Consider the following 26,190-nt stretch of genomic DNA (forward strand, 5'->3'; position numbering starts at 1 on the left):
CTGGTACTGGCCATTCCAATGTTTCTATTCTTCCTTATTTTTTCTCCATCACTTAGCTAATGATACCCCAAAGCTGATGGAGAGAGGCAAGGGAGGTGCAAACAAGGATGATATGCAAGCAACTGACATCCTCCTTATCAACTGATGATGTCATTGGGTGTTATGAGGTTGGCAGCTCAAAGGTTGTAATGGTGCACAATGAAAACTTGTGGCTTTGTGTAACTAAAAGGCAGGCTTCATCCACCCACCGCTTGTATAAAATTTTGGGGCAATTGTTAGGCATTTTGCCAAGGCACCCCTGAAGAAACCTCAAGGCACCCTGGTTGTAAAAGGCTCGTTTAGAAGACAAATATGCATCCTAATTTGAGAGCTTTGCTCTTTGTCCTACTCCCTCTGCCCCCTATTTTCCAGAACAGGGGCACAACCAGCAATAAATCCCTCCCAGAGGTTCTATTTTTTCCCCACTCTATTAAAGCGGAGTTCCGGGCACAGAATCGTTTTTTCAACATACATACCCCCGGGACATTCAGGGCTAGTACATTCCACAATGGCTAGCATCTGATCTGTCCCGGTTCGCACTTAGCTGCAAGAAGAAATACTCACTTTTAAAATTTCTTCTCCAGCGTTGCCATCTCTGTTGTGGGCAGCTGAAGCCAGCACGATCCTCTTCTGCGTCCTCTTCCGCGTCTTCTTCTCCCAGGCATGCCCAGAAGCTGTTTAGTAGGGAATGCGGCGTCACACCGGAAGTGACGAGCGGGGCCAGTGCCGTCGCATTGATTCCTGGGAGCGATGACGTTCAGCTCCCAGGAATCATTGCAAACCGGAAGTGACGGTGCGGGCCGCGGCCACAGAGGGAGGAAGTGGAAAATAGGTGAGTATTTCTATCTACAATTACAAGGTAAGTAAAAAAAAAAAAATAACCCTAACTATCCAATTCCTTTTCAGGGGAAGAAGAGCAAGCGGATGGACACAAAATCGATTAGGTCGATTTTGTGCCCGGAACTTCGCTTTAAGAAAGAAAAAGACAAAATTTGGCTTATGCAGCAATTCGATGTGTGTTGAAAAAAAGAAATATGATATAATAATATGCTTATTTCACAAATTACATTTATTTCATGTTGGTTTAAATCAGTTCAGAATCCAATTTTTTTTAAATAAAAAGAATATGTATTTTTTATACAGTTACTTGTATAATTAGTGGTCTAAACCTGCAATCTTTATATTCATCTTGCGGTGCTTTCCTGAAGCTATTTTCTTAGTGAGCAGCACTTCAAATACAATATGGATCGACTGAAAGGTCACCCTGCTCTATGCGTTTTTCTAAAGTGTCCTTTTTTTTGTATTCAAGAGCATAAAATGCCACTTCTGTAGAGGCCTGTGTTATACGTTTTTTTTCTTTAAAGCTTATTTTTTAATGGGATAAAAAGCTTTGGACGTCCTCCAAGTCTTTTAATGAAACCACAGAGAATGTCAGCAATGGGAGTAGCATCTGAACAGAGTTAATTTAGACGCATCTCTGTTTTTCTGCCTCTTTTTGGAGCTGAGCTGATTAAGCATGCTGTATGACTATACTGTTCTGTACAATTATACTAGCAAATATGTCTTTACTTGTTCAGTATTAGAAATGAGAACAAATTGTGTGCAAAATAAAATTAAAAATGTAGAGGTATTACAAATGTTTGCACTGGTGCATAAAATAAAATGATCAAATGTAGAATACTGCATATACCAAATGATCAAAGTTGTGTGATAAATGTGAATGATAAATTAAATAAGATAAATATGAATAAATAAGAATAAATTGTGGTTGCATGAGTGAGTATAATAAATAACAGCAAGGGGTAGGGAGATCACACTTTGTGGGGAAGCACGAGTGAAAAATCATGGGTGGTCATCAGTTTGGGTGGGCACATGTTACAAGCGCTAACCATACTAGGGGGTGGGGAGGTCTTAGGATAGAATAATAACTGTTTAGTATCAGTGGGATTAGAATAAGACTGGATTCACGTATATGCAAATTGGATGCGTTTTCACCGCATTCCAATTCGAGTGTGACCGAATTTCAATAGAGCCGATTAACATATGCCCAGGGCGGCTGCAGTGCGAATTTGAAAAGGGTTCTTTGCGTTTTTGTGTCCAGTTCAGGTGCGAATTTAGGGAAAAATTTGGCCCTGAATCGCACCTGAATCGGTGAACACAAACGCACTGGACTCCGGACTGCAACCCGCAGCCAAACATATGTGAACGTAGCCTAAGAGAGTGAGGAAGATATAAGAGACTATCTCATTAAAACATAGCTTGGTAGAGGCTTTCCATTACATTGCCAAGTTAGAGACTGCACTGTAAAAGTGAGACTGACATAGTAATGACTACAATGAGCAAGACCTACCTGTTAGAGACCGCCATGTAAAACAAAGGTTCCTACTTCCTTAGAACCATCCTACAATCCTTCATAGTTCTTTGTAGTTTAAGACTTCTTTCACACAGGGGAGTCCGTCGGTGGACTCCGTTTATCTCAGCGGGGGATCGATTCGCCGATCCCCCGCTGAGCAGGCGGGTGGCAGCTCTGTCTCTGCGCTGTGTGTGGAGACAAAGCTGTCAGGTCCCCGCTGTTCTCTATGGGGGAATCGGATGAGAACGGACCGTCTGTCCATTCTCATACGATCCCATCCGATCCCATCCGCTGGACGGATGGAAAATAGGGTTTCCATCCATTCAGATTTGACGGATTGGATCGGATCGGATGTCAGTGGACATGTCTCCGCTGACATCCGATGCCCCATAGAGATGCATGGGGCATCCGTTCAGATCTGCCAAAAAACGGATCTGAAGATCTGAATGGTCCGCCTGTGTGAAAGGGGCCTAAAGGGAATCTATCAGGAAAAGAATACTGTATCTGCATACCACCCAACTTTTTGAGATGGGAATGAGGAATACCTATAAGCAAAAGTATGTAGGCATAGGACACTCCCCCTGCTACGCCCCTCAAAAGAGAAATATACTAAAACAATTATAAGTTAAACCCACAAGTGTTTTTTTTTTTTTTTATCAATATATTATTCCTTTATATTAGCTTCTGAAACTTACAAATGCAGCAATTTGGAATTTAAAATAAAGTTTTAGCACTGTGAAACACTTTTTGAAAGATAAATAGTGCATTTTATGTCTATATATATATATATATATAGATCAGACAAATATGGGGTGCAAATAAGGAGGAAAGAGGGACAGAGGGACTTTGTTTCAAATCAGGGACAGTTGGGAGCTATGCATCTGCTAATGCTGACTTTTTTTTGAAAGTACATGTAACAGGCTGTCATTGTCATCCTGCTTCCACTTTTCAACCAATCAATAACCTAGAACAATAAATACATTGTAGGTAAAAGGTAAGGATGTCATCCTTGAAGAGTAAAGTAAGGGTAAGGAATAGGATGACATTACTGCCATTAGGCTAGCTTTGTCTGCATGCTTAATGGCAGCCTTTGTATAGTTGACTAATGCAGACAGTACAATACAAAATGTAGTCAGTAGTTTGTGTAATCTGGTGTTTCATGCCCTTCTGGAGCATTTTAATGCACGGGAAATAAGCAGGAGGAACTAACTATAAAAACCACTATTAAATACCTGGTAATCCTTCTAGTTCCCTCCTCGGGGAGGAGATAGATAGAGGAACATTGCTGAAATTGATCTTTTTGGCAACAATATAAGGAGGCTTTCATCCTCTGCTCAAAATATAATGAATACTTTTAAGAGACAGTCTATTAAAGAATAACTGTAGATTTAGTGATCACATATAAACTTAGAGCCGGCGCTTAAAGTTGGAGGATGACAAGTCTCCCTGCCGGTGTCCAGAATGTGGGGGCAGGCATCGACGCACTAATTTAGGAATGTAGACATACACACACCGGCCAGTTTATTAGGTACATAATGTTAGTACTGGGTTGGACCCACTTTTGCCTTCAGAACTGCCTTAATTCTTCGTGGAATAGATTCAACAAGGTGTTTGAAACATTCCTCAGAGATTTTGGTCCATAGTGACATGACAGCATCACGCAGTTGCTGCAGATTTGTCGGCTGCACATCCATGGTGCGAATCATCCATTCCACCACATCCTAAAGGTGCTCTATTGGATTGAGATCTGGTGACTGTGAAGGCCACTTTAGTACAGTGAACTCCTTGTGCATGTTCAAGAAATCTGTGGTGAGATGATTTGAGTTTTGTGACATGGTGCATTACATTGCTGGAAGGAGCCATCAGAAAATGGGTACACTGTAGTCATAAAGGGATGGACATGGTCATCAACAATACTCAGGTAGGCCGTGGTATTTAATTGGTATCGTATCGTATGGTATCGTATCGTGCTCAATTGGTACTAAGGGGTCCAAAGTGTGCCAAGAAAATATCCTCCACACCATTACACCACCACCAGCCTAAACCATTGATACAAGGCAGGATGGATCCATGCTTGTATGTTGTTTATGCCAAGTTCTGAGTCTACCATCTGAATGTCGAAGCTGAAATCTGGACTTTTTTAGACCAGGCAACGTTTTTCCTATATTCTGCCATCTAGTTTTGGTAAGCCTGTGCAAATTGTAGCCTTAGTTTCCTGTTCTTAGCTGACAGGAGTGGCACCCGGTGTGGTCTTTTGCTGCTCCAGCCAATCTGCTTCAAGGTTTGATGTGTTGTAATGAGTGGTTATTTGAGTTACTGTTGCCTTTCTATTATCTCAAACCAGTCTGCCCATTCTCCTCTGACATCAACAAGGCAATTTCATGCACACAACTGCCGCTCACTGAATATTTTCTCTTTTTAGGGTCATTCTCTGTAAACCCCTAGAGATGGTTGTGCGTGAAAATCCCAGTAGATCAGCCATTTTTGAAATATTCAGACCAGCCTGTCTAGTACCAACAACCATGCCACGTTCAAAGTCACTTAAATCCGCTTTCTTCACCATTCTGATACTCGGTTTGAACTTCAGCAATTCGTCTTCACCACGTCTAAATGCCAAAATGCATTTAGCTTCTGCCATGTGATTGGCTGATTAGCAATTTGTGTTACCAAGCAAGAGGCAACTCCAACCAACCCAGTGCTTCAGATGTAAAGGTGGCTGTGTATGGCCTTAGCCAGCGCTGCTCTGGCCACACCCCCTGACCTCTGTGACCAAGCCCACACACCAAGGGGTGTGGCCAGAGCAGTGCTGGCTGAGGCCATACACAGCTTCTTTTACATCTAAAGCACTTGGTCGGTTTGAGCGGCATCTTCATTTTATATATCTAGATTTAGTGGGTAATCTTTTAAAATAATCTCTTTTCTGCCTCAAACAACTTCTCTTCCTGGGTTGTTCAATGGAGAGGCTGTGGAACTCCCAGTTTCTGTGCAGCTAAGGTCTCTAAGGAATTTGGGTAAGTTTCTGGGGTGGGCGGGGGGGGGGGGGTAGAGACATTTTAAAGGATGACCATATTAAAAGTACAGTTTTCTTACAAAGAAGCATAAAATACTAAAATCCTATTAAATGTACCATCTACACAAACAAAAAATGATCCTCGGGAGGGTCAGTTTATGGGGGAACGGGATTATGCGATACCCAGACAATGTATATCATGGAATATTAACACGAATGGTGAAAATATATAAAAAAGTTTGGTATTTTTATTAAACACAACATTAAAAAGGAGAAATACTCCCAAACAGGCAGTGAAAAAAAGGTTGTATAAAAGGTTGTAAAAACAAATACAACTTGTATACCCTACAGCATGTAGCAATATTGGTAATCTGGTATGGAACAGAACATGTGGACAAGGAGACACCAACGTGTTTCAACAGAATGTCTTCTTCTGGGTTCTGTTGAAACCCGTTGGTCTCCTTATCCACATGCTCAGTTCCATACCAGATTAACAATATTGTTGCATGCTGTAGAGTATACAAGTTGTGTTTGTTTTTACCGAATTGATATATGTATATACAACCCTTTTTCACTGCCTGTTTGGGAGTATTTCTCCTTTTAATGTTGTGTTTAATAAAAATACCAAACGTTTTAAAATATTTTCACCATTCATGTTAATATTCCATGATTTACTCCCGAGGATCAATAATCCTCTCTTTTTCTACCCCTCATCAAAGATTGACGTTTGAAATCCTATTGGAATTTAGCTACTTTTTGACCATCTGCACAAAACAATATTTAGTTTTGATAGAAGCTGGTTAACTCACCCATTTGCTAAATCTTTAAAACAAACATAGTAAGGACCCTTGCATTTCTACCCACCTGGTAGAACTTTTACATGGGATTTTAACTTCTCTTGTAGGATTTTGCATCTATTTGTTAATATATAGAGCACAACAGGATGACTAGAACTCCATGGCAAGGTTAGGGAGATGGGACTTTGAAAAACGATTCTTCATACAGGAGCCTCAAGGAGAAAGAAGCCAAAAGATAATGTTTCAGGTCCCAAGTGTCTATAATTGGTATATCTTTTTGGGCAAACCAATTTTTCAGTGGCTCTCTGAGGATGCTTATATAGCTTGCATGAACGAGAAGTATATTTCATTATTACCATTGAATGGTCTAACAGGGCTCTGCAGCATATGGTATCCAAGTTGATGTCTTCCATAATATACAACTACCCAGTACGTGGCTGAAGTAGTTGGTTTGTTGTCTCATATGATGTATAGCTGACTAGACCAGGGACCATGATCATGGGGTCATGGCTGGATTTATAAGAAGGGCCAAAGGGGCAATTTCCCATGGCCCCTCATCAAGGATTGACATTTGAAATCCTATTGGAACTTAGCTACTTTTTGACCATCTGCACAAAACAATATTTAGTTTTGATAGAAGCTGGTTAACTCACCCATTTGCTAAATCTTTAAAACAAACATAGGTAAGACCCCTGCATTTCTACCCACCTGTTAGAGCTTTTACATGGGATTTTACCTTCTCTTGTAGGATTTTGCATCTATTTGTTAATATATAGAGCACAACAGGATGACTAGAACTCCATGGCAGGGTTAGAGAGATGGGACTTTGAAAAACTATTCTTCATACAGGAGCCTCAAGGAGAAAGAAGCCAAAATATAATGTTTCAGGTCCCCAGTGTCTATAACTGGTATATCTTTTTGGGCAAACCAATTTTTCATTGGCTCTCTGAGGATGCTTATATAGCTTGCATGAATGAGAAGTATATTTCATTATTACCATTGAATGGTCTAACAGGGCTCTGCAGCATATGGTATCCAAGTTGATGTCTCCCATAACACACTACCTAGTACGTGGCGGAAGTAGTTGGTTTGTTGTCTCATATGACGTATAGCTGACTAGACCAGGGACCATGATCATGGGGTCAGGGCTGGATTTATAAGAAGGGCCAACTTCCCTTGGCCCCCTCTATACAAAAATGATATAAAACAATATAAAAAATTATACATTAAATAATAAAAAAATTAGAAAATTAATATAAAATGTAGAATAAAAAACATATATTTTTTTTTTTTTATTAAGTGTATCTTAGGAAGTTATATTTTTCTGCCCATCATTTGTAAAACCCTAGACTGGTATGTTGTATCGTTTTTCAAAAATGAATTTTGGCGTTTTAAGCAAACCACACACAGAGCACTATAACTGCATGTGTGTGAGCATGCGTGACCTTGTGTCGTGCATTGTAAAAATGTTTGACTGTCATTGAAAATGTAAACCAACAAGGTCTAAGGCCCCCTAAGGTCTAAAGCTGACTCTGTTTGGGGTGATGTATGTAGTAGTTGCCTTGTCGTCCATGATATATAGCTGGCTATACTTGGGGAGCATAGAGGATCATGGAGTGAGGACTCAGTAGTTGGACTCCCATAGACTGCAGAACCCATGACCTATTTTGTGTTTTTGGTTTAGCAGAAACATGTAGACCATATATTTTATCTCTCCTAGTGAGCAGTTATGGGGATGATGACGAACTAACCACATCTTCAGACAGTGATGAAGAGGTGTATAAGCAATTTCAAATTTCAGTGTCGCGTTCTCAGAGCTTTCGCTCCAACGTATCTGAAAAGGCAACACAAGCTGGCTCTGACAGCAAGCCAAAGTTCAACCGCTTGCTATCAAACCATGAGGAGCTGAGCACAGAGGCTTCTGAATGTGAAGGTATCGCTAATGGAGGAAATGCTTTGAATCTGCAGCACTCTCACATTTACAGAGCATGAATTTAATTATATTAATATTTTATTTTTTGCAACTCCACTTTTTAGTTAATTTGATCATTTTTTTTTTTTTTTTTTTTGAGCATTGTATACCTTGGTTTCCATATATGCCAAACTATTATATTAATTGCACTTGCATGAATATATTACTTTGTTAAAGTTGTATTCAATTATTTTTTTAGTAATTAATTGTAAAATATGTTGGCTTGTTTTTCTTTTTACAATTCCTTTATTTATTTTATTTGATGGTATAAAGCACTGCAAAAAAAAGGTATAGATTTGCCTATTAGTATTAGAGCTGCATGTCTTTGTTTGCTCCTTTTGGTCATTTCAATTGCTAGGAAATAATAGGTGATGTCTTGTTTCAAAATTTAAAAAAGAATGCATTTATTATTTTGTTTTATCTACCTAAATTCTGCCATCAGTTTGATAGACTGTGTCCACTTTTGGTAAATTGCTTTCTAGCTATGAAACTTGAGGCAGTTTTGATATGAAACCCATAGTGTTGTACAAACAGCCATACATTTAAATATTAAAGTAGAGCACATATATGATACAGTCTGCCAATACCATTAAGACAACACTTTTCTTTTATTACCTGGTGATCCTGGCAGCAGAATCTTTGATTTTCACTTAATAGAGTGACAATACTCTTCTTTTTATAATGGAATCACTGCAGTGTTGTGACCCTTTTCAGCTGTTGTAGCTGCTTGTAATACAACAGTGCTGCATGAGAAGGTAAAGGCTAAGTTAATAATAATAAATGCACATATTTTTGCAGGAAAAAATGTGAATTCATTATTTCTTCCCTCAGGAGCCTGCAAAGCATTGCACCCCTGATTTGTGGATCAGGGTGCAATATCAGCTTCCATCAGACAAGCCCTACAACTTTCAGCCCATACCCTCCGATACTGGCTGAGTGTTTACAAGCTGCAGGGCTTGTGAATGAATTATGAGAGCGCTCACCAGCACTCTAGCAATTCATTGAGAACTACAAGTTGGCGGCTTCAATGACTGACTTTACTCGCAGTTCTCTTTTTCACAGATTGCTGCGCCCACAAAACTGCACTACTTTCCAAATGTGACAGCAGGAGCGGGTAGAAGATCCCTCACCCGTTGTCAAAGGGGGGGGGGTCAAGGGTGCAGGATGCAGGTCTTGAGCATGTTACACATTACTCAAATTATGGATGTAACACATAGCATGCTCTGCAAGGTAAGCCTATCCTTTAAAGTAGAATTAATCCTTCAGTGCTTTCAGCCTAACACATAAAAATAAACATGTCCCAGTAAACTAACTGTTACAATTCTTACCCTAGCACTTTTCAGTTTACAACTTTCAGTTCTGGGTCCTGCTCTTTCCGTGCTGCTACTCTGAACTTCCTGTTTTCACAGGAAAGAGTTAAAAAATGCACAGTGCAGCCTCTAGTTCCTGGATGTACTGTACGGGTGGCTCCATAAGATGCTGCTAAACTAAGGAGTCACCCTGAAACAGGAAACCTTAGACCAGAGGTCTTCAAACTCCAGCTGTTGGAGAACTACACATCCCATGAGGCATTGTAAAACTCTGAAAATTTACAGACATGACTAGGCATGATGGGAATTGTAGTTCCTGAACAACTGGAGGGCCATAGTTTGAAGACCGTTGCCTTAGGCAATGGTCACTAAATCAGCTGCTGAAAGTGCTTTACAAACTGATGGTTTAATACCACTTTATGGAGTAAGGCTGGCCATACATTATACAATTTTCTTACAATGTTCTGAACAATTTTCTTAAAATTTACCTTCAACTATGTAGTACAAAGGCCTGCCTAATTGGATACAAGTGAAAGTGTTGTTTAGCTTTGACCTTATATTATGTGGTTTTGGTAAATCTAAAAGAAAATTGTAGAAGAGAATTGAACATGTATGGCCAGCCTAAGTGAGGCTATTGACATTGCAGGTACTGATAGCCTTCCTTCCTCTTACCAAGCAGAATCAGGGGCAGTTCCTTTTAACTGCCGCTTGTGCGTCACAGATAAATGGTGTCTAACGGCATCTCAATCCTGCCCACTCTCTTTCCCCATCTAGTTGTGCCTGGCCTGCAGACAATATTTTATACTCAAAAACAGGCAAAAAAAACTGTTTATTTTAGAAATTGAGCGAGTTAGTTAGCATGCCTGTGAATGACTGCAAAAACAGGTGCCTTTTAGATGGATTTTAAGCCCAGGAAGGTCAAATTGGTTATTTTGCAGTAGACCTTTGGTGACTGCCAGTTTCCATCTACATAGACACATTATTATTATTATGATAGATTTTTCATTCATCATCCAGTACAGCTGAAATTAGAAACTTTACCAGACGTTCCCCAAGTTACTAATACCTTTAATGGCATGTTTGAGCACAGTGGACATTAGGAGAGGACAAGAACTGAAAACACAGTTTTGAAACAAGACCAACACGTTTTCCACATGTGCAATATTCTAATATACCATGTCATAATCATGTTGTCTTCTTAGATTTGGATGTTATTAGTTACCAGTCATATAATGAAGATGGCGTATTGGTTCACTCTCGTGCGGCTTCAGAGGCTAGTGACTTACAGGATGCTAGACTGGAGGCCGGGTCCACCTCCAGCAGAAACCGCCAATTTATTGACGGTCAGGAAATGGAGACTGGCTTTAGCAACAATGGGCTTGTAGCTCACAATGGTACAGACAGCTCACCTGCATTGAGCCCAGAGGTAAGACACCAGATTCCTGTTCATGTGTCAACATATAATAGATCATACAGGGCTATGGAACTTATTGGTAGTTGATACAGCGGTAGCCAAACATCACGTGTACTAGTGTTTTTTTTACTTCCACTATATATGACAGATTCCTTGTTGTCAGTGGTTGATAACAAAGTGGTGGGATCCTTTAACCGCCACCTCCCTAGCAAATAGTCATGTCACTGAGCCCCATTCATTTACCAGCCAGCAATCCTAAGCCATATAAACAAAGAAGTTAGTGTGAAATCACTGATCAAATATGGCCACATGGCCATATTTGGGCAATGGCATTGATCAAATATGGCCTTGGCCATATTTAAAAAATGACATCACCTGGGAGACCTCACCCCTTTGTTTTCTTTTAGCGATGGGGCTCCAGGAGATGTCATTCTGCATGAGTCAGTGACGTGATCAGATCTGTTTGTCGGTGAGATTTTATTTCTTTGGCCGAAAGCTTCTCAACATGGTTAAAGCGGAGTTCCAGCCATTTCACTCACCTGTCCAACGGTCCAGCGATGCGGCCGCCCGAAGCCTCGATCCTCTCCCACGGTGCCGGCATCACTGCTGTGGGCACCCGGCTGTGACAGTTTGCGGCTTCACAGCCGGATACCCACTGCGCATGCGCGAGTCGCGCTGCGTGTCTTGATTGGCCGGCAATCTTCTGGGACCTCTGACATGTCCCAGAAGATTGCAGGGAGGGAGGGGGAGAGGAGAACTTCCGTTCAGTGCGCCACGGCGCTCCGAGCGGAAGTGGGAGCGGGTACCTGTCAAAACTAGGTACCCGCTCCCCCCCCAAAAAAATGACATGCCAAATGTGGCATGTCAGGGGGTTAGAATACCTAAAGCAGAAGTTCAATTTTTGGGTGATTGATGGGGAATATTTGTTTTGTTTTGTCAATAAAGCACTTGTTGAAAACTCTTTAACCACTTGCCGACCGCCGCACGCCGATCTACGTCGGCGGTCAGCCCCTCACAGGCAAAGTGACGTAGGGCTACGTCACTAGCTTGTGAGGGTCTAGGGAGCGAGCGCGCGCCGCCGGAGGCGCGCTCCCGCTCCCGCGTGGTCACGGACCCCCCCGCGCGTGTGACCGGCGGACCCGATGTCCGCCGGCCACTCTGCGATCGGCGGGGGAGAGGGAGAAAGTCAGGCAGCTTGTGTAAACAAGCTGCCTGTCATTCTCCCCTCTGTATGAGAGCTGATCATATGGATCTACTATGTAGATCCGTTGATCACTCTGCATACAGCTGAAGCCACAGCCAATCACAGTTAGAAGCACGCCCCTAGGGACACACACAGCCCCTCCCTCTCAAATAAAGTTAACCCCTTCACCACCAGTGTATTTTTACAGTAACAGTGCATATATATAGCACTGATTACTGTAGAAATGTCACTGGTAACCCCAAAAGTGTCAAAAATGTCAGTCAAGGGTCCGATCTGTCCGCTGCAATGTCGCAGTACCGCAAAAAAAATCGCAGATCGCCGCCATTACGCGTTAAAAAAAAAACAACAAAAATGACAAAAATCTTTCCCTTAGTCAGTAAACGCAATAACTTTTGCGCAAACCAATCAAAATACGCTTTTTGCGATTTTTTTTACCAAACATAGGTAGCATAAAACAAATTGGCCGAAAATGTTAAAAAATTTTGATTTTTACATTTTTTTTTGGGGGAATTTCATATAAAAAAAAGGGAAAAATATTGCTATTTTTGCAAAATTGACGCTCTTTTTTTGTTTATAGCGCGTGATCAAAAAATCGCACAGGTGATCAAATACCGCCAAAAGAAAGCTCTGTTTGTGGGAAAAAAAGGACGCCAAATTCGTTTAGGTACAGCGTCGCACGACCGCGCAATTGTCCGTTAAAGTCACGCAGTGCCGAATCGCAAAATACCCCCTGCTCGTTTAGCAGCCAAATCCTCCGGGGCTTAAGTGGTTAAAGCAGAAGTAAACCCATTGATTTAACAGTTTCAGAAAACAGTTACATTCCCTGCATTGCTAACTGTCACATATGTTTGTTCTCAACCAAATTGTCAAACCATCCAATGGCTGGTGTCACCGAGGCCAAGATGGCAGCTTCCTTGGCTGAAAACGATAAGCAGGTTTACTTCCACTTTAAGTGCCTTCAATCACATCTAAATTATACATTTGGAAGCTTTTGGCCAAACTGTTGGGAGAGGGGGATGGGGGTCATTAAAATTGTGCACATCTGAGGCTTTCTTTACACCCAAGAGGGTTTGGCATTTCTTATTCAAGGTGTGCCTGAATCTTGTTTGAGTTAGATATCAGGCAATTTTCTTTCTACAGCTTTACAGCTGCACTATGTTCAATAGTAGGTTTTGGTAGAAGATATAAGTTTCACTTTTTTTTTTTATTTCTTTTTTTTTAGCAGTGATCATGTTTGCTCTGTATTTTTTAATTCCACGGCTTGTTTCTTGATTAGCTACCATTAATTAAAAACAACAGATGATAAAGATACAAGTTCTTGGAAAAGATGATCCCTTAAGCCAAACTTCCCTTTTGAAACATGAACCATCGCACCATTTTAGTTTAATGAACAAGCTGCCCTCAGATCATGCTAACATATAATCCTATTTAGTCTACTTTTACTAAAGATAATGGAAACCATGGAAACCATTACATCATTAAACTGATGCTTGCTTAAAACAAAGTACATTCAAACATAATACTTTGGTGTAAGTGAGATGATCTTTCACCGATAAATTATTTTAAGGCTTATTTGTCCTGTCCTACGGTTACTTGGAATGGTTGTTTCAGTCCGATTTCCATTAGGCCACTGATCATCAAATTGTCTGATTACCCAATGATGACTTGATATGCTTTACAACAGAATGCGTATTAGGTATTTCCTCGGAGAGAAGGCACAGGCCCATATTCAAGCAAACATATATTTTTGCTTGGAAAATGTATTGCTTACAGTAGCTGTGACGCAGCTACTTAAAGTTTTATTATAAACATGGTACAAATTTCTAAAAAATGTTGTTTGTGCTGGAATATTATTTTATATATAATATATACCTTTGCCCACTTGTCAGCCTCTAACGGTGTACCAAATTAAATCCCTATATGTCTCACAAAAAAAACCCTAAACATTACATGTGCAAATCAGTTATAAAGTTAATTGACGCATAAATGATCCTGCTAAATTTAGACTGAGCATCTCATTTGTTTTTTAACATTTCGTAATATACACTATATTGTCAAAAGTATTGGGACACCTGCCTGTACACGCACATGAACTTTAACGGCATCCCAGTCTAAAGCTGGATACACACTATATAATTTCTTTAGATTTTTTCCTTTAGATTTACCAAAACCATATAATATGAGGTCAAACCTAAACACTTTCAAAATTTGTATGCAATCTGGAAAGTCCTTGCACTACATAGATGAAGGTAAATCTAAAGGAAATTGAACAACAAAAGTTGTATAGTGTGTATCCAGCTTTAGACCATAAGGCTCTAATTTAAGGTTGGCCTACATTTTTCAGCTATGAAAAGAGAAAAGGGCGCCAAGTCTATGTGGGTAAAAACAACAAAATGTATTAAGTATCAACTTGCATAAAAGAATCTTGCATGCTGGGTGCAGAGGTGGTGTGCTGTTCCCAAGGGCTGTAGACAAGATGGATTGGAGGACAGCTGTTATCACAAGCCTGAACCCTCTGGGAAATACATCAGGGACTGGCGGCATTATAAGCTCCAAAAACGCCACTGTCAGAATATCAAAGGATTGGAATGCCAGGTGGGCGGTAACACGTTTTAGAGGCCTGAAAAAGGAGACGGGACTCAGAAACGCGTTGCGGCCCGCCCCTTCCCCAGCTCATGTCTCGTTGCAGCTCACAGTGGCATGTGAGAGCCTGCTAATGCCACCGGCCTCCAGCACTTCGGTGAAGTGGGCCCTGATTCATGCGAGCAGTCACTTTTTTACCTGGCATTCCAAACCTTTGGCATTCGCTTACTTTAGATGGTGATTTGTTTCCTTTGCAGCTATAACAGCTTCATCTCTTCTGGGAAGGCTGTCCACAAGGTTTAGGAGTGTGTCTATGGGAATGTTTGACCATTCTTCCAGAAGCGCATTTGTGAGGTCAGGCACTGATGTTTGACGAGAAGGCCTGGTTTGCAGTCTCCGCTCAAATTAATTCCCAAGGTGTTCTATCGGGCTAAGGTTAGGACTCTGTGCAGGCCAGTCAAGTTCCTCCACCCTAAACTCATTCGTCCATCTCTTTATGGACCTGGCTTTGTGCACTTGCCCAAATTATTAAAAGGAGGGGTATTATGGTGTGGGGTTGGCTTTTAGGGGTTGGGCTTGGCCCCTTAGTTCCAGTGAAGGGAACTCTTAAGGCGTCAGCATACCAAGACCTTTTGGAGAATTTCATGCTATCAACTTTGTAGGAACAGTTTGGGGATGGCCCCTGCCTGTTCCAACATTACTGCGCACCAGTGCACAAGGCAAGGTCAATAAAGACATGGATGATGGATTTTGGGGTTGAGGAACTTGACTGGACTGCACAGAGTCCTGACCTCAACCTGATAAAACCCCTTTGTGATGAATTAGAAATTAAATTAGAGCAGAGACTGCGAGCCAGACCTTTTCATTCAACATCAGTGCCTAACCTCACAAATGCGCTTCTGGAAGAGTTAAAGCTGTTATATCTGCAAAGGGTGGGCCAACTCAATATTGAACCCTACAGACTAAGACTGGGATGCCATTAAAGTTCACGTGCGTAGGGCTGCTGTTAGAAACCATGCGGCCCCATACAGACAACCTGACATGGAGCCCTATACAGTCAATGCTTCAGTTATGAATGAACACAATGAGTGATCGGTACCCATCACTCATTGTGTTCATTCAGGAAAGGAAGGGGCTGGTAATTCGACATATTCCCCCACTTTCAACCTTGAAGGATCATATTGTGTGCTTGCAGCTGCCGGCAGGAAGAAAAGTAGGGAAGCCAGCAGCACTGCAGAAGGGTGGGGGGGGGGGCGGGTACACGAGGGGCCTGGGCAGCAGGGGGAAATGTATGGTGATCAGTGTGGAGGGGGGGTGTTAATTACTGGAACCAGTCCTTTGTATGGCTCTCTCTGCAACAGCTGAAAGCCAAAGGTGGGAGGAGAAGAAGCCAGCCAAGAGGTGGGTGCCAGTGTTACTCGGGTATGCCATCATAGGGCACTGGAGCAGGACAAGAAAAACATTTTCACCGAGGGGAAAAAATGTATGTTTTGACATTTCCAAGCAAAATCAGTTAGAAACAATGCAGATACAGGACTATAAAGAACTGTAGAGATGATAGGCCATAATGCAAATTGCTAAGCTACCATAATTGACTTAAGTCCTTTATAATCATTTACAAAATTTTATTTCTGAATACTTGAATGTATTTTTGTCCTTAGGAACAAGGAGAAGGTAGCCTTGAACCTCATGCAGGCCATGTGCCAATTTCCAAATGTGGTGACCTGGACATTTCTCTCGATTACAAAGCTTCCAGTCAAAAGCTGACTGTAACAGTTGTGGAAGCTAAAGATATTCCTGATAAGGATCGTAGTGGAGTAAGCACATGGCAAGTTCATGTTGTCCTACTGCCAAACAAGAAGCAAAAAGGGAAGACTGCTGCACAAAAAGGCTCTCAGCCTGTCTTTAATGAGACCTTCACATTTAACAAGCTTGAAATGGAGGACCTAGCCAACCATGCCATTCGATTCCGTTTGTATGCTGTACAGAAGAGGATCCATGAAAAGATGATGGGTGAAAAGCTCTTTTCATTGAGGAATATTAGATCTGATGGGGAAATCAGAAGGACATTGGTCTTAGAGCCCAGGAGCAACTTAAGTGTAAGTATCAGGGCTGTGGTTGGCTATGGGTTTTTGCATGTACACAGTTTAAATTAAATGTGCTGGCAAAATGTACTAAAGCTCAATGGCAGCAAAATAGGAAAGGTACATATTTATGAATCTGCTTTGGTGATCCTACTTGGGTGAAAATTTGATACCAAAAGCAAATCCATCAGGTACAGCCTGTTCAGCTTTCCATTTTTGGTGATCCAGAAGAAGGCACAAATTGACTCAAGAAGAGGGCACTGTTTATCCACAAGGCACTTTTTAATAGTAATGTATCAGACTTTTACGTACTACAGAATGCCAAAGGAGCACTCTCTTAGGAGGGGCTATTATTTTGCTTGTTCACACTGCGATCCCCAAATGTCCTTGCAGATATCTAGCTGCCAGTGGGAGACTGTTCCAGAAAGTTGACAGAAAAGATACCTTGTAAGGGAAAACCTACTCTTTCCCTTCTTGACTGGTACCTCTCCCCAATTCTACTCTTTCTCTCTTTCTAACCAGAGGGAGCTCTATCTTACTCCCACACTGTGGGCACATCAAATGACTTATGGTCTCTTATTCATATTATTCTTTTTCATGATGGCTGCCTAAATCTCATAGGATTTCAGTATCAAATAAGATAAGTTTTCCTACCCAAGATGGCTGCCTAAAACCTATAGCAGGGGACAATTAGTCCTCAGTGGGTCTCTGCCAACCTGAAGAAACAGCCACCTTCAGGTTAGAGGATATACTGCAACCTCCACCTGCCTACAAATATGTAAACCAGGCATGTCCAACCTGCGGCCCGGGGGCCACATGCGGTCCGGAACCCCAGGCAATGCGGCCCACTGCCCCCTGACAATTTTTTTTTTTTGCTGGGGAGGAAGGAAGTCAGGTTGGGGGCATGGCCACAGCGGCTTCCAACTAACAGTAGGCAGAGGCTGCCTCGGAGGGGAGGAGGGGGGGATGTGAGCAGGTGCAGTGTTTCTGACTCCTACCACCATGACCACTTCTTCAAATCACTGAAGTGGTCATGGTGGTTAGAGTGTTCCTTTAATACCTCTCAGAAGTAAACCTCCGTATACTGATTCCTTTTCATTTGATCATCCTCTAGTTGTGTTAAATTAGTCCGGGGGGGGTGCGGCCACGCCGGAAGGGTGCGGCGCATTTTATTACTTATATACGGTAACTATAGTATATATTTTATATGCGGCCCGAGAACATTTCTCTACACTCAATGTGGCCCAGAGAAGCCAAAAGGTTGGACACCCATGATGTAAACCATGAAGACTTTATTCAGTGTAGGCCACATCTAACTGATAAACAGTAGCAGGAAATCAGTACCACAGTCTTGAATCTTGGTAAACATTAAAAAAACACATACTAGGCCAATGACCTGCTAGCGATCCCTTTGCACCACAGTCAGGATCAGTAAAGAAGGGAAATGAAATAACAAATCTTCTTCTACAGTGTTACTCCCTCAGTATGAGTGATTTTGCAGTGTTTAGAACAGTGGGGGAGCAATGCCTTAGAAACAGGTGAGTTTTTTCTTTTACCTCTCTTGTCTTTCTGTCCCTGGTGAGCAGTGTTGGGGTAGTTACTCAAAAAATGTAACTAGTTACTAGTTACTTCTGTAAATTGTAATGAGATTACTTTACTAGTTACTGCATTTGAAAAGTAACTTCACTACTTATTACTTTACTTTCCTCTTTCTTAATTGACCGTGTAGAAGAAGATACATGACACTCTTTCTGCATAGAGTTTATTGTATAAACACAGGCTTTGGGAAACATGAGAACAAAACCTGAAAAAACAGAATAAAACATAAAATGCAACAAAAAGTCATAAACTTCATCCCTCTCTATTCTTCGAAATAACGATTGTATCGCACGGCTTGGGTAACGCAGGAAAGCGCGTTCCTATAGTCTAGTAAAGTAGTGTAGTTACCTCCTATAGCCTAGTAAAGTAGTGTAGTTACCTCCTATAGCCTAGTAAAGTAGTGTAGTTACTGCCTATAGCCTAGTAAAGTAGTGTAGTTACTGCCTATAGCCTAGTAAAGTAGTGTAGCTACCTCCTATAGCCTAGTAAAGTAGTGTAGTTGCTGCCTATAGTCTAGTAAAGTAGTGTAGTTACCTCCTATAGCCTAGTAAAGTAGTGTAATTACCTCCTATAGCCTAGTAAAGTAGTGTAGTTACTTCCTATAGCCTAGTAAAGTAGTGTAGTTATCTCCTATAGCCTAGTAAAGTAGTGTAGTTACTGCCTATAGCCTAGTAAAGTAGTGCAGTTACCTCCTATAGCCTAGTAAAGTAGTGTAGTTACCTCCTATAGCCTAGTAAAGTAGTGTAGTTACCAATATTAGTATTGTAACTAGTTACTTTACTTAGTTACCAAAAAAAGTAATGTAGTTACTGTAATTAGTTACTTTGTAACTAGTTACCCCCAACACTGCTGGTGAGTTGCTTCCATCAAAGAATTACTAGTGAGTTGTGGCCAGCAACAGGATCACTACTGTTTAATAGTCCTCTTTAAAATCCATTAAAGTCTTTATAAAACCAATTGTTGTTTTCATTTTTGATAAAGTGAGACATGTAAAAAGTCTGTCAGCCTTTTTTGCATTATTTGTCCGACTAGGGAAATGTGTTTACTTCCTGTCCTTACAGGAAATAGGAGTAAATCTGTCCAAAGTTAAGGAAATGCCCTCTTAGAAATATGCCACCAGAACAAATGTCTTAGAAGTTGTTTTCTTTTCTTGTTTTGGTGGCAAATCAAACTTTTTGAACCCTTCAGTCCCAGTGACAACAGTCCCATTGACTTTAGAGAAAGTGTCCCTTTTGAGATCATAAACAGAAATAAAAACCTGAGAGGTTAACCCCTCATCACTCTATCCCAAATAAAATAAAATTAGGGCTCTAGATGCAGAATATACCAGTGTGTCCACTGGCTAACAGTGTACTGTACATGCTTGATCACTAAACACAGGGAAGTATGTGTCTGTAAAGGTTCTTAACCACTTTACCACCGGAGGATTTTGCTGTCTTCCGTCCAGGCCACTTTTTGCGATTCGGTGCTGTGCGACTTCAACTGACAATTGCGCGGTCGTGCGACGCCGTACCCAAACGAAATTTACGTCCTTTTTTTCCCACAAACAGAGCTTTCTTTTGGTGGTATTTGATCACCTGTGCGATTTTTACTTTTTGCGCTATAAACAAAAAAAGAGCGTTTATTTTGAAAAAATAACAATATTTTTAACATTTTTTTATATGAAATTCCCCCCAAAAAAGATGTAAAAACCAATTTTTTTAAAAATTTTTGGCCAATTTGTTTTATGCTACATATGTTTGGTAAAAAAAATCGCAATAAGCGTATTTTGATTGGTTTGCGCAAAAGTTATTGCGTTTACTAACAAAGGGAAAGATTTCTGTCATTTTTGGTGTTTTTTTTTTAACGCGTAATGGCGGCGATCTGCGATTTTTTTTTGCGGTACTGCGACATTGCGGCGGACAGATCGGACCCTTGACTGACATTTTTGACACTTTTGGGGGTACCAGTGACATTACTGCAGTAATCAGTGCTATAAATATGCACTGTTACTGTAAAAATGACACTGGCAGGGAAGGGGTTAATTTTATTGGAGAGGGAGGGGTTAATGTATGCCTGGTGCTTACTGACGTGTAGGGGGGGAGGTGACTGTGTGAGTCATGGACAGATCGGATGTCCAGCTATGCTGAACAGTCCGATCTGTCACTCCCTGTCACTATGGAGATCCGCCCGCTGTGTTTACACACAGCGGGCGGATCTCCAGACTCGATCCCCGACGATCGGGTAAGAGCAGCGGCGATCGCCGCTGCTCCTCCCCTGGCCTGACTCCCGCTGTGAATGAAAACAGCGGGAGCGAGCCTCCGGCGGCGAGCAAGCGCCGCCCAGAAGGGGGAGTGTCTAACGACGTTAATACTACGTCGCTAGACGATAACGAACCACTCTGCCGCAGTAGTATTACTGTGAGCGGTTCTAAAGTGGTTAATAATCCTGGTAATGGTATACTGTAGCACAACCATTTTTCAATTTTGTTACTCCAGAGGAACCCTTGAAATAATTTTCTAGTCTTGATGAACCTCTGCTAAAATTATTATTCCTACAGCTCACTTTACAAGTAAGAAATTTAAGTTTCAGGAAGTTTATAATGAAAAGATACTTTGACGTACCTAAAGTTCTGAGACCCAAGGCAGAAAATTTGTAACACCCACCTGTTGTGTTCCAATATTTTTTTTAAATAATCTTGAAATTAAATGAATAAGAGAAACAGAATAGAAATCAGATCGTGAAAACTGCCTTGTCCTCTGACATTAGTGGCCAGTGTAGAAGTAACATCTTATGTTTTTCAGTGGAGAATTGCCTCCTTACATTGGTAGTCAGGCGTGAGATCAGTTTGCCACTGCGCACTGTTTAAAATTACACTACACTCAGGTTTTAAAAAAAACAATATATTTAAGAATGGATTCTTAATTAACCACTTTACCACTGGAGGATTTTGCTGTCTTACGTCTGGGCCACTTTTTGCGATTCGACACTGTGTGACTTTAACTGACAATTGCGCGGTCATGCAACGCCGTACCCAAACGAAATTTATGTCCTTTTTTTACCACAAACAGAGCTTTCGGTGGTATTTTTACTTTTTGCGCTATAAACAAAAAAAGAGCGACAATTTTGAAAAAATAAAAATATTTTTCACATTTTTTTATATGAAATTCCCCCCAAAAAAATTTTAAAAATCAAAATTTTTTATCATTTTAGGCCAATTTGTTTTCTGCTACATATTTTTGGTAAAAAAAATCGCAATAAGCGTATTTTGATTGGTTTGCGCAAAAGTTATTGCGTTTTACTAACTAAGGGAAAGATTTCTGTCGTTTTTGGTGGGGTTTTTTTTAACGAGTAATGGCGGCGATCTGCGATTTTTTTTTTTGCGGGACTGCAACATTGCGGCGGACAGATCGGACCCTTGACTGACATTTTTGACACTTTTGGGGTTACCAGTGACATTACTACAGTGATCAGTGCTATAAATATGCACTGTTACTATAAAAATGACACTGGCAGAGAAGGGGTTAATTTTATTGGAGAGGGAGGGGTTAATGTATGCCTGGTGCTTACTGACATGTGTGGGGGGAGGTGACTATGTGACACAGGGACAGATCGCAGGTTCGGCTATGCTGAACCCTGCAATCTGACCCTGCCTGTCACTTAGGAGATCCACCCGCTTTGTTTACACAAGCAGGCAGATCTCCAGACTCGATTCCCCGACGATCGGGGAAGAGCGGCGGCGATCGCCGCTGCTCCTCCCCTGGCCCGACTCCCGCTGTGACTGAATACAGCGGGAGCGAGCCTCCGGTGGCGCGCGCGCCGCCGAGAACGGGGTGTGTCTGGCGACGTAGGTCTACGTTGTCAGACCTACAAGAGCCACTTTGCCGCAGTAGAGCTCTAGTGAGCAGCGGCAAAGTGGTTAAAAAAGTACTTTCTATTGCTCTCATCCTCCTTCAAATCTCGAAATTTCTTTCTGCTGCTGTGATCCGACTTCCTGTTAGAGGGTGCTTTCATTTGTTCTCCATGGTTCTACTGTATGTAGGAACATAGCCACCCTTCCTTGTTGTTTCCAAGGAAGCCACCCTTCCTTGTTGTTTTTAGGGACTATGGGCTATGGGATGTGGGATCACAACTAACTTGCACTGCTCATTCCAAACAAACCGAAGTGGAGGGGAAAAGGAGCAGTTCAAGAACTTTTGGAGGATGTTACAAGAAGGGAGAAAAGCATAGTAAGAAATGACTGCAAACATGCAAAATAGATTTTAGGGCCATTAAGCAGTGGAAATATATGGATTTTTTTTTTGGAACGTAAGGGTATAGTTTGGTGTCATTTTAAAGAACCCCTAGGAAAAGCTCAGGAGAAACCCAAGGGTTCAACAGAACCTTGGTGGAGATAGACTGCTGTAGCTAGTAGTAGTTTTTCACTTGGACCTGTTCTGTAATGTAATGTAGATGTTTTGCTGTTTATCCAAAAAAAACTTTCTCTGCTCTATTGCGTGTCAGGCACACATCCCAGTATTTATAATGAAGTCTGCATTTTCTGAAAACCAGAGGGAAAACAAATAAGATGCATTCAGCTACCAACCGAAACTTGTAGATGGAAACTGCAACATTAAAAAAAAAAAAGAGGTTTAAGGATTGTAAGAGGTGCATGAAAGTCAGCCAGCCCCCAGTCTGATGTACTCACCCTCCAGTCTGTCACCAACCAAATAAAACCTGTCTCTTGGTACAAAGAACAGGGGTTTAGTTGACACACATTTGCAAACGCATGTGAAAGCTGCAGAGCCACTTCACGGCACCCTGTTTAAATCTGCAGTCCTACACTCTCAATTTAGTGTCCTCACACTGGAGGCACATGGCCGCTAATGGGTGGATGGGGGACAGGTGAGAGGGAAACAGCCCAACCTCCCCCAACCCATCCCCATACACGACTGGCTGTTGTCTCAAAGACTCAAATAATTAGGTTATAACCATGGTGCAAACTGGAAAAGACCAGCTGAAAAGCATTACACCTCCATCCCCTTGGTGGATGCAGTATATAGATAGGAAGGGATTTTATGTATGGGGCATGGCCTATAAAGCACACTGCCTTTGAAATCCCTAATTTCCTTTTTGGGACTTTATATGAGACAAGCCGGTCATGCTATTGGTCTCCATCCCTGTCTACGGAAAACACTAAGTTCAAATCCTTAAACCTCTTTTTTTCTTGATATAGGGATGGAGACGCCGGGCAACACCAGCTTGGGTCTCATCTAAAGTCCCACCTAGTCCAATATGTTTAAGCAACCAGGGATGGAGACGCCTTGCTCACAGCTTGGTGCCTCAATTAAAGTCCCACCGTGCGATTTTCGTGCGTTTTTGGTGGATGCAGTTTTGATTTGAACTTAGTGTTTTCCGTAGACAGGGATGGAGACCAATAGCATGACCTGCTTGTCTCATATAAAGTCCCAAAAAGGAAATTAGGGATTTCAAAGGCAGTGTGCTTTACAGGCCATGCCCCATACATAAAATCCCTTCCTATCTATATACTGCATCCACCAAGAGGATGGAGGTGTAATGCTTTTCAGCTGGTCTTTTCCAGTTTGCACCATGGTTATAACCTAATTATTTGAGTCTTTGAGACAACAGCCAGTCATGTATGGGGATGGGTTGGGGGAGGTTGGGCTGTCTCCCTCTCACCTGTTCCCCCATCCACCCATTAGCGGCCATGTGCCTCCAGTGTGAGGACACTAAATTGAGAGTGTAGGACTGCAGATTTAAACAGGGTGCCGTGAAGTGGCTCTGCAGCTTTCACATGCGTTTGCAAATGTGTGTCAACTAAACCCCTGTTCTTTGTACCAAGAGACAGGTTTTATTTGGTTGGTGACAGACTGGAGGGTGAGTACATCAGACTGGGGGCTGGCTGACTTTCATGCACCTCTTACAATCCTTAAACCTCTTTTTTTCTTGATATAGGGATGGAGACGCCGGGCAACACCAGCTTGGGTCTCATCTAAAGTCCCACCTAGTCCAATATGTTTAGGAAACTGCAACATTGACTCTTTCTTTCTTGCTGTAATTTTCTTTCCAAAACACAGGGAAATTATAACCGCAAAAATGGGCCATTTAAAAGGATGCCATATCACTTATTTTGAATGGCTGGCAAAAAAGCAAAAAACAAACCATAATCATTTAAATGAGTGTTGCACATGAAGTGCAAGTAAATAACTGCCAGAATCAATTCTCCAAAGCCATATGCACAAATGACTTATGAATCCAATGTTTCAGTTCATAAAGCTTAGTGGTTTCCGAACTGTGGCCCATTGCTTGGCTTTATCTGGCTCTTGAGGCACTGTTCCTCCCACAGCAGTGGGGCATGGTTCCTCCCAATGACTCCAACAATGGGGCACTATTCCCCCCACTGACACAAACAATGGGGCACTATTCCCCCCACTGACACAAACAATGGGGCACTATTCCCCCCACTGACACAAACAATGGGGCACTATTCCCCCCACTAACACAAACAATGGGGCACTATTCCTCCCACTGACACCAATGATGGGGCACTGTGCCTCTCACTGACACATAGTTACATAGTTAGTCAGATTGAAAAAAGACACAAGTCCATCTGGCTCAACCAATAAAAAAAAAAAATTATTTAATTATATAAAGAAAACACAAGCATACAATCCTATACCCGCAGTTGATCCAGCGGAAGGCAAAAACCCCAGCAAAGCATGATCCAATTTGCTACAGCAGGGGAAAAAAATTATTTCCTGATCCCTGAGAGGCAATCGGATATTCCCTGAATCAACTTTACCTATAAATAATAGTACCCAGTTATATACCCAGTACCCAGTTACTTAACTTATCTTTTTTCAACCTGACTAACTATGACAACAACAATGAGGCATGGTTCCTCTAATTGACACCACAAATGGGCTACTATTCCTTTCACTCACATTAAACAATGGAGCACTATTCCTCCCAATAATACCAATGATGGAGCTCTATTCCTCCTTCTTCTGACCATAGCCACTATGCATTATTTTACTCTCAATGACCACCAAACCTGACACATTGTTTACTCCTACTGACACTGGGTCATTTTCTACTCCCACTGGCCATTGCCCAGCCCTCCTATAAAATAGCTATTTATTTAGAAAGTTTGGAGATCCCTGATATAGCTTTGTTAAAGTGCAATCCAGTAGCAGAACGTTAAAGCAAGAAACTCTCTGGTTTAGACATCACAGAAAGTGATGTCTAAACCATCAAACAGGTTTTTATTTCAAAAGTTGACATTTTGAGCCACTAGTGTCTCAAAACGTTGCTTTTTTATATAAAGAATTTTATACTCTACCCTGCTGTGTGCTTGGTTGCACATTAATAAAGATCTATACTGACTGAATCGTTGGGTCATAAGTCCTTTCGCAGATGATTTAGAAGTGCTGGATAATTAAAATTCCTATGTTAAAGCACAAGGCTGTTGTTTTGATGAATAAGGCATTTTCTATATGAGCTTATTGGAGTGTGCTTCGTTACAAGATTATTCCCCAAATCACACACTTGCTAAATTGATTTGTTAAAATTATACAGTAAAACCTTGGATTGCGAACATAGCTCCTTCCAGAAACATGCTTGTAATCCAAAGCACTCTTAGGTCGAAGCAATTTCCCCATAAGAAAAAATGGATACTCAGATGAGTATGAGCTCCACAACCATATCTATTGATAAGTCTTTCAGTTTATAGTCCATATAAAAAGTTTATAGCAATAACCATAAAATGTCCATCCACAAATGGCGCCTCCACAAGGGGATTAGAAGCAAAATCCAGCAGGAGCAACAGAGTATAAAAGAGAAGAGA

The 26,190-nt window shown here is 41.5% G+C and overlaps 1 protein-coding gene across 3 annotated transcripts in view; it reads left to right on the plus strand.

The window, feature by feature from the left end:
• The window catches only part of SYT16 (synaptotagmin 16), a 149,525-nt gene that overhangs the window by 87,280 nt on the left and 36,055 nt on the right, over positions 1 to 26,190 (plus strand). For 2 of the 3 annotated variants that reach the window (XM_082242623.1, XM_082242621.1), the window contains 3 exons: positions 7,920 to 8,132; positions 10,684 to 10,907; positions 16,344 to 16,781. In XM_082242623.1, the coding sequence (XP_082098749.1) occupies positions 7,920 to 8,132; positions 10,684 to 10,907; positions 16,344 to 16,781 (875 nt within the window). The remainder of the gene's footprint in view (positions 1 to 7,919; positions 8,133 to 10,683; positions 10,908 to 16,343; positions 16,782 to 26,190) is intronic. The other variant, XM_082242622.1, reaches the window with a different exon arrangement.

This window comes from Pelophylax lessonae (assembly GCF_965119305.1).
Source record: "Pelophylax lessonae genome assembly, chromosome: 13".
NCBI lineage: Eukaryota > Metazoa > Chordata > Amphibia > Anura > Ranidae > Pelophylax > Pelophylax lessonae.